Here is a 9,415-nt window from a genome sequence, read left to right on the forward strand (position 1 = left end):
CCCCAGTTAAGATTGGAAAAGTCAGGCACAAAGAGGTTATGTAGTTAACGGAGGTCACCCAGCTAGTAAGTGGTAAATAAAGCCAGGATTATGAGCCCAGGTATAATCAGGGGATGGGAACTGGGAAGAAAACAAAAAGCAAGCAAGCAGGAAGAGAATAGGGTCCCGAAGCCAGGGACAGCAGAGTTCCCCGAAGTAGGGAGCCGCATAAGCCTGGCTGCTGAAAGGAGGCCCTGGAAAATGTAAAGTGGCAACTGGTGGGGGAGGTTGGGCACTTCTGGTTAATTCGGCTGGAGGGGTCGGAATGGCTTTGTGGGCGGTTTGCTGCCTACAACGTGGTAAGGACGAATGCAAGCGGACTAGCCAGGGATAGGGAGGGCGTTCCTCCAAGCCTTTGGCCTTAAAGGGCAGGAGAGTGACAGCTGGAGGCAGGCAAGGCCCTGGGGCAGCCACCGCTCTCTCCCAAGCAGGCGCCTGGCGATGGCTCCGGCTTCTTTTGCAGGCCCTCCTGCCAGAGCTCTAAGGACGCCGAGGAAGCGGACCTTCTTCTGAACGTCAGTGTCCGACGCACGCCAGCTCTTTGGCCGAGCTTACATCACAGCCCCGGGATTTAGAGGTGAGGTCCCGCGGCGGGCCCGGCAGCTGAAGGGTTAACTCGGGCCGCCACCGAGAGGCGCGTCCTAGAGAGCCGGGGAAATGGCGCGGGCCCCGGCTTCCGGTGCCGAGCTTCCGGCGCCTGGGCTCCGCGCACTGCTGCGCTCCGGGCGCCCGCCTGTGCCGGCCAGCCGCGGAGACGCTGGCGGCGGGCCTCGGGCCGGGAGCGGAGGACGGCGCGGCCGGCTTGTGGCCGCGGCAGAGCCGTGCCCGTGCAGCCCGCAGTCGTGCCGGCCGGTAGCGACTCCACACTCGAGGATCCGCCCGCGAAGTCGAGGCGCTCGCCGGCGCGAGGCCCGGGATGGCCCGAGAGTCGAAGGCCAGCGCGGCCTTGGACGCCCACTCTGCGGAGGAGCGGCCGGGGCTCCTGACTGGGGTCTTGACGGTGAAGGTGGAGGAGGAGGACGCCCCCGCGCCGGCGGCAGAGGCGGGGGCGCCCGGCAGCCCGGCGCCTGGCCCCGAGCGCTCGCGCCGGCGCTTCCGGGGCTTCCGCTACCCCGAGGCCGAGGGGCCCCGCGAGGCGCTGAGCCGGCTGCGGGAGCTCTGCCGTCAGTGGCTGCGGCCCGAGACGCACAGCAAGGAGCAGATCGTGGAGCTGCTGGTGCTGGAGCAGTTCCTGGCCATCCTGCCGGGGGACCTGCAGGCCTGGGTGCGGGAGCGGCACCCGGAGAGCGGGGACGAGGTGGTGGTGCTCTTGGAGTATCTGCAGAGGCAGCTGGAGGAGCCAGGGCCGCAGGTAGAGGCAAAGGGCTTAGGATCTGAGAGCCGAGCTCCGTCTCTCCCTGAAGTCTCAAGATCGGTGTGAGGGGCGTTTCTGGAAGATCCAGAAGTTCTTAATCTCTTTTTGTATCATGAACCTCTTTGCCCCTCCGGAGAAGTCCCTGGACCCCTCCTCATACTAGTATTTTTAAGAACATGAAGGATTACAAAAGAACTCAATTATATTGAAATACAGTTAACAGAGCATGAAACAAATCAGTGATAAAATCATATATATGCTTTTTAAAATTAATGCACCAAATAGTAAGACCTAGGGATAGGCCCGGTAACTGGTAGTTTCAAAGTGGTGCTGAATGACTTTGATAGTGTTTGCCTGGTTGTGCCTACTTAGGATTATAACACTTTGGTTTGTTGCTTCCATTCATAATTGAAGGAATTGCCAAATTTTGCTTAGACGCCAATAAAAATAGAAATGTTTCCTACTTAAATTCATAGGACACTTGGAAGGGAGTCCATGAACCACAGGTTAGGAACTCCTGGGTTCATTTTTATCCGCATCTTCTTGCTTTTTGTAGACCACTTTTTTTTAAAAGATTTTATTTATTTTTTAAAAATATTTATTTGACAGAGAGAGACAAAACGAGAGAGGGAACACAAGCAGGGGGAGTGGGAGAGGGAGAAGCAGGCTTCCCGCGGAGCGGGGAGCCCGATGCGGGGCTTGATCCCCGGACCCTGGGATCATGACCTGAGCTGAAGGCAGACACTTAACGACTGAGCCACCCAGGCGCCCTGTAGACCATTTTCCACGTGCATTATCCTGTATTTTTGTGTGTCCCTTTCAGAGAACACATAACCAGAGTAACTGGTGACCAGGAGACCAAGCTACTTGAATTGGCAGTAGTGCCTCTGAGTCCTCTAACAGTGAAAACGCATTTCAAGTCTCTTAGTATCAGGTTGTGTGTTTTATATAGAGGATGTGGAAATTCTAAGCTGCATATAAGCTAATGATCTTGAAAGTGGATTCAGAACTAATTACAAATGCCTGGAAAGAAACATGCTCTTATTGAGGATGAACCATGTACCAGGCCATGTGTTAGGTGATTTCACATCTTATTTACTAGTCCTCCAGACCTTGTAAGCTAGAAATTATTATTTCCACTTTTCAGTAAGAAAAATTATGAATATTATGAATATTCTGAGAACTTAACACTAGTTCCCAAAGAGCACAACGTATATAATGAAGGAGCATGCGGTAGTGGTGAAGAGCATGGACTCTGGGTTTCTTCTGCCTGACTTCCCATCCTAGCATCACCACTTATTAGCTGGGTGACCTTGGGCAAGTTGCTTCAACTCTGGGCCTCCGTTTCCTCATTACAGAAATACAGAGAATAATAGTCCCTAGCTCATAGTGTCGTTGGTATCTGCATTCAGTGAATATTCATAAGGCTCTTAGAAATAGCGCCTAGAAAATAGAAAGTACTAGCACATAGGAAGCATAATAGAAGTTTTGATGAATCAATACGTGAATGACTTCCAGGTCCCAGGTGGTCACCAGAGGCAGCTACTCTGTTGCAAGATGGCGGTGCTGACACCAGCTCAGAGGCCATGGAGTACCCAGTTCCAGCCAATGAAGGCTCTGCTCAAGCACGAATCTCTGGGGTCCCAGGCCTCAGCAGACAGGGGTGAGTGTTACCTTCTGGGCAGTTTGAATTCTACAGACTTCATCAGCTTCATTTAAAAGACTGATCTGTTGACAGGTGCTTTATATGCCCATCACAGATCTACTTTACTTTTAGATTGAGATGACAGGGAAATTTCAAACAATGGTGGGAAGCTTTTCTAACCAAACCTGACCTAGTAAATGTAAGACTATTAAAAGTGGTGTTTGGAAAGAATTGATTTTTTAATAACAGAGTGACCTCCATTCATTTAACATGAATTTATGGAGGACCCCCCCCCCAAGTGTGGTAGCCAGTGTTCTGGCATCAGGGATAGAGCTGTCAGTAAGACAGATTTCTTGCTTCACTGGAGCTTACATTCTAAAAGGGAAGATGGCAAAGAATGTAATGATGAAATTTTAGTTATTGGTAAGTGCTGTGAAGAATATAAGGCAAGAAATGTAAATCCCAGACATTGTAGGACTGCTGCAAATCAAAGAGTATAAATCTTCTAAACCCTTGGTCTGTAACTAGAACAGGGTGAGAATCACTCCATGGGAAAGCACCATATGTTCCTCGAATGCTGTGCACATTTGGGTGTATTCCCAAGACACACTGCCCTGGGACACACCAGCTGACACGCAGTCTTTATTTCAACACACAGGTTCTGACCTAAACTAACTTGTTCTCTGCCCCTTGCAAAGTTCAGCTCTTCCAGGAAAACCGGAAGTTACCTTTTACTTCTCTAATCTAAGCAAGTTCCATGTAAGCGTTACTCATTTTCTTCTTTCTAGGCCTAACCTCATCTGACTCTTAGTTTTTTAAAACTAAAGCAGAAACACCCTAAGAGCTAGTAAAGAGTTGTTTTAACATCAAAAATCTTCTTATCCATTCTCTCAGCAAAATTCAAGACTGAAGATCTTCAAATGGAAAGCTTTGTTTTCTTTTGATGTTGCTTTCATGTCATGCACATCTGCAGGAGCACCCCACGCCTCTCTAGGCCTAGGGTTGGAGCTGGTAGGGACCAGGCACTGGGGAAAGGAGCACATTCCGTATGAACTTCCTGGCAGGAATTTACTAGCCCAGTTTTTGAACTTGGAATCCACAGGCCAGGGAGGCTGGGTGCCAGGGTCCATCTCATCCAGAGCGTCTTTCCTTCTTAGTTCTCCAGGTTCCTGGGCTTGCCCTGGGAGGGCGCTGCAGAGGAGACGCAGTGGTGGCTGCCAGGCTGCCCTCAGAGCCCCAGGTGAGCTGGAGCCCCCTCCCCAGCACTCCTCACTGCTGTTGGGCTTCCCATTAGGTCCCTTTCTCCCACTCCTCCTCCCTCATCCTACATCTACATCGAGTTGGAGTTTTCTCATCAATCCCAAGGTTGCTTACTGTTGTCTGCCTTTATTTTCCAAGAATTTTTTTGTTTTACTCCTAGCGCGGGGTACTATCTGGTTCCCCAGTCTTCATGCCCCATCTGTTTGGTCAGCTCCTTTATCAGTGGGATTTTCTTCTTCCACAGGGCGATTTAGTAAATACAAACCGAACATTTTGTTGTAATGATGATTTAGCTTTGTTTTTTTTGTTTTTTTTAAAGATTTTATTTATTTATTTGAGACAGAGAGAATGAGAGACAGAGAGCATGAGAGGGAGGAGGGTCAGAGGGAGAAGCAGACTCCCTGCCGAGCAGGGAGCCCGATGCGAGACTCGATCCCGGGACTCCAGGATCATGACGAAGGCAGTTGCTTAACCAACTGAGCCACCCAGGCACCCAGCTTTGTTTTTTAAAGATTCATAAATTATGCTCTTAGAGTTATAAGCACATGGCCTCTGCCCTCTAGGGACTTAAATTTGAAGGAACAGATGAGGCATATTCTTTAGTCTAAGGTTTAATATTAAAATCTGAACACTCTTTACTTAACCTTTTTACTTTAACACCTTACCCTGTCTTTCATGTCCTGCTTGAAGATCTCAGTGTTTGAGGCCCTATAATATCTATGTTTTCCCTGGTTTTTTTTTCACTTTAGACCTAGATTTCATTGTATATTTAAAATCGTTAATATAAATAAGCCCCCAGGCCACTTTGCCAAAGCACAGCACAAATATTTTAAAAGGTTTGGGTATGTTTCTCCTCCTTTCCCTGTACTGTCCCTTGTTTTCCAAACCCTTTTACGTTCTGAACTATTTAGATATTTATATGAAAGTATTTTTCCAAATGTGTGTGGTATTTCTTCCTTAATGGTTATATATATATTTTTTTGACCAAAATGTTATTAGAGATAGGGTTAAGTAGGTATAGTGCACCACACTTGGTCTTTTTAAAGAGCCCCTTGAGAGGGGAACGTTCACTCTCCTGTGCCCAGCTGTGGGCGTGACTTTGGGGAAGAGGAGCTAGGTGGGATCATGTACTGTTTCAGGGCTTGCTGAAAACGGAAGACGTGGCCCTGGCTTTCTCCCCTGCATGGACACAGCTGGATTCACCTCGGGGGAGCTTCCACAGAGATGAAAGGCAGCAGAACTGTGGCGGCCTGACCCCCCTGGGTAAGACGGATGGGTGCTGGTTTCTCCTAGGGTTTCGTGGCTTCCTTTATCGGTCAGAACCTACCGGGCTGTGAGAACCTGTTTGAACTGTTTGCATTCAGAGCCACCATTTCTGAACCCTAACTCCTAACCACATGTGTGACCAGCTCCTTAACCCCTGTGACCTCGCCTCCTTCCCCGTCCTGCCGTGTTCTGGTCAGGTGAAGTGGGATGCAGCCCATGCAACCCCCCGCACAGGCCTCGCTCACAGTAGGTGCGCGGTGTTGATCCCCTCCCCACTGCCAGCCTCGACAGCCTCGACAGCCTTGGGCCCACAGAGCATGAGAGCAAGAAGTGACCTGGAATGGACAGCAGAGCTGACCTAGAGATCAGGGCGCAGGACACAGGGCAACAGCTTGACTCGTCTGAGCTCACACCGCTCCATCCGGTACAGTGGGAGCCCCAGCTCACATCTGTCAGCACTGAAGCCAGTCCTGGTGTGGGATCAGAGTGACTGCTTGTATCCCTGATTAGGGATCAGTTTCTAAGTTCCCGCTTGCCCCGTTTCTTACAGAACGTTTCGCAAGTCCTTACACTTGCCTGCTTCCTGCTGCCTTCTGCCCAGCCCTCCTAGCGTCCAGCCCCAGTGCAGAGCCCTGCCTTCGTCCTTAGGATTTAGAGCCTCTGTGTGTCCCCAGCACAGTCCTCACCACCTTCCTCCACTCCCAGTGTGCACCTTGCTCCCGATGGCCCCATGCCTATTCTCCGGTCTCCTTCCTCCCCAGCACCCGTTGTCCCCCTTTATTCCCACCCTTATCCTTTCACGGAAATCCTCATCCCAGTGTCTGTGGAACTCTGTGGCAGGGCATAACTGACCATGTCTGGCCACTTGTTATTTCAGGCGGTAACATGCAGGCTGAGATCACAGACCTGCCCCCAAATGAGGAACATCCAGGACAAGAGCCTGGGGAAATACCGTGCCACTTGAGTGAAGACATTGCCCAGATTCCTGCCTGTGTAGAAGCTGGTGAACAGGAGGGCAGGTTACCAAGAAAGCAGAAAAATGCCACAGGAAGTAGGCGGCACTATTGTCATGAATGTGGAAAGAGTTTTGCTCAGAGTTCAGGCCTGACTAAACACAGGAGAATCCACACTGGTGAGAAACCCTATGAATGTGAAGACTGTGGCAAGACCTTTATCGGGAGCTCTGCCCTCGTCATCCATCAGAGAGTCCACACTGGGGAGAAACCATATGAGTGTGAAGAATGTGGCAAGGTCTTTAGTCACAGCTCAAACCTTATCAAACACCAGAGAACCCACACTGGGGAGAAGCCCTATGAGTGTGAGGACTGTGGGAAGACCTTCAGCCAGAGCTGCAGCCTCCTAGAACATCACAAAATCCACACGGGGGAGAAGCCGTATGAGTGCACCCTGTGTGGTAAAGCTTTTAGGCGGAATTCACACCTCCTGAGACACCAGAGGACCCATGGCGATAGAAACGTGCAGGATCCTGAACGTGGAGAGACCTGGGAGGGTCAGGGGAGGGTGGAAGGCCAGTGGGAAAATGTTGAGGCTCCCGTGTCTTATAAATGTAACGAGTGTGAGAGAAGTTTCACTCGGAACAGAAGCCTTATTGAACACCAAAAAATCCACACTGGTGAGAAACCTTATCAGTGCGACACATGTGGAAAAGGCTTCACCCGAACTTCATACCTTGTTCAACATCAGAGAAGCCACGTCGGAAAAAAAGTTCTATCACAGTGACCCACGTCGTATGTGGCAGAGTTGGTGCTCATTCCTCATTGAACCGAAGCCACCCGCAGCCCTTCCTGACCACAGAAACTGGGCTGGGCTTTATTGACCACTTCCCATCATCTTGCGTTAGAAGACACACAGTCCGGCTGAGATGGATTCTCTTCTACATTCTAGAAGGTGGCTGAGGAACAGCTTATTTGATGGGAGGCTACAGGAGAGTTGTCTGGAAGGGGTAGGACCTGAAATGTTTATTCTCACGTACTAGACTGAAATGGGCTTCCAGACTGGCTAACCACCTCCAGCCAGCACTTTGGATGTCTCATGGGCAGAAGGCTGGGGCTGCTGCTCTGACCACTTTGCCCGTAAAGAATCCTCCATCAGTTGGTCAGATCCATGACATCTTACACTCCCCATTGTGCCTTTTGTATAGGTGCTTATAAACATTTATTAAATATACTAGTGAAGTGACCTCCATAGCTCTGAAAATCTAATGTCTAGATTTCTGAGGCCTTTCTAACTAAGGCCACTTGTGTTTGTGTATAATTCTTGGAGGTTCTAGATTGTGGGTCAATTGTGTATTTATTGCCACGTACATAGGATTGTCAGAGTTGGGGTGGGGGAATCCGTATTTCTTCATCAGCATAGTACTTGTAGAAGAATGCCTTAAGCAGCTGGTCATTCAGATGTGGTGAGACTTCTCCATCCATAGAACTCCATTCTTCAGTCGATGTTAATTATATTTGTTCACATTAATTTTGCTACTTTTTAGGGGGAAACCTTTCACATTCAGGTAAATAAAAAGTGAATTGATCAAGTCAGATCCAACTGGTTATGAATTTTGATATAAATTCTTTGATGTTCAACAGCTTGTTTCTCACCTTTTAGTTATCTTGGGCCCAACAAATTGCCAAGACACCATCTATATCCCTCCCTCCCAACTTTGAGCCAACTTGAATCACAGCTTATGATTTCCTCCAGATATTTATAACAATCTTCATGTTTTCAGAACTGCTCTTTGGATGCGTCAGGATAGGAAGATAAAGTCAGAGGCAGCCAATGAGGATGGGAGCCCAAGTATGGGCAGTAGGAGAAAATGTATCTGTTCAGAATTACATTGGAATCATACTCCACAATGTCCAAAGTATCAACATGTGAAGCCACAATAAGAATTTTGTGATATCTCGTTTGCACCCAAATCACCTTCTACTGAGTTCTTCAAAGGCTGACATCTTCCTGATATCACCAGCTTCCAACTTTACCAGGCTGTGCCAAGAATGGATTCCATTTCTCTTGGATCTCAGGGCCATGTTTTGTTCAGTCACCGGCATAGTGTTCCCTGTGCTCTCAAGTGCCCTTTCTGGGTTCCTACTCTGAAGCAACACAGGCTGACAAGAGACTGCAGATTCTGGGGCTTTCCCTCTTACCACTTTCCTGCAGTCTTTCATTGCCTTCATTTCCCCCCACTGCAGTCTAATTTAAAAGTTTGTAGCTTTCCAAACTTTTGCAGGCTTTCTCCACTTAATCTTTTCTAGCCTTTTAACATTTCCTTAATCTTTTGTTACTTCCACAAAGCTAGCAATTTCCTTTTCTCTATTTTTCCTAAATATTGGCTCATAGCCTTGATCTTAAACATTGCTCATTTTTCTTCGGTATTTTTTTATGTCATTGGGAGAAATGCATGTGAAAGCTTTTTATAAACCAGAAAGCATTATACACGTGTAACTTACTGGGATCAGTGGGACCGCTGTGCCTCCTTCACTCTTTCTGCTCTTTCCCAGCCTTAAAGTCTTCTCTATAGAGGAGGAGATATTGTAGAAAAATACTTCCAAGTGCCTATTATGTCTGATAATGAAAGATAAAGTATATGCACACATACACACTTGGGCTTAGGGTTTCAGTATACTAAAGTTGGTAAGACATGCACATAAATTGGACAGTGCCATGAGAAATGCCTTGGGAATGGTGAGCTGAAAGGCATGGAATCTCAGGAAAAGGTTATTTCTGGATGTGAGCTGTTAGCACATGGATAGGGTGATGTGTGAAAGAGCTGGGATTACTAAAGGAGTTTGTCAGATTTAGTAATTAAGGCAAGTTTGAAATAGGTACATTGTAGGGGTCTT

General features: G+C 48.3%; 1 protein-coding gene across 2 annotated transcripts; it reads left to right on the plus strand.

The window, feature by feature from the left end:
- Nucleotides 1–440: 440 nt before the first annotated feature.
- On the plus strand, nt 441–8,120 carry ZKSCAN4 (zinc finger with KRAB and SCAN domains 4). Of its 2 annotated transcripts, none has more exons than XM_064598403.1 (5): nt 441–616; nt 2,912–3,056; nt 4,196–4,278; nt 5,438–5,561; nt 6,442–8,120. In XM_064598403.1, exons 2-5 carry the CDS (start codon nt 2,951–2,953, stop codon nt 7,302–7,304), a joined length of 1,176 nt encoding a protein of 391 aa, XP_064454473.1. In that variant the 5' UTR covers nt 441–616; nt 2,912–2,950; the 3' UTR covers nt 7,305–8,120. The 2 variants fall into 2 exon arrangements, with proteins under 2 accessions (XP_064454473.1, XP_064454472.1); XM_064598402.1 differs by lacking the exon at nt 441–616 and adding an exon at nt 723–1,390.
- Nucleotides 8,121–9,415: the final 1,295 nt, after the last annotated feature.

The sequence above is a fragment of the Mirounga angustirostris genome, unplaced genomic scaffold (assembly GCF_029215605.1).
Source record: "Mirounga angustirostris isolate CCGP_5_RB_7025 unplaced genomic scaffold, mMirAng1.0.hap1 SCAF_8, whole genome shotgun sequence".
NCBI lineage: Eukaryota > Metazoa > Chordata > Mammalia > Carnivora > Phocidae > Mirounga > Mirounga angustirostris.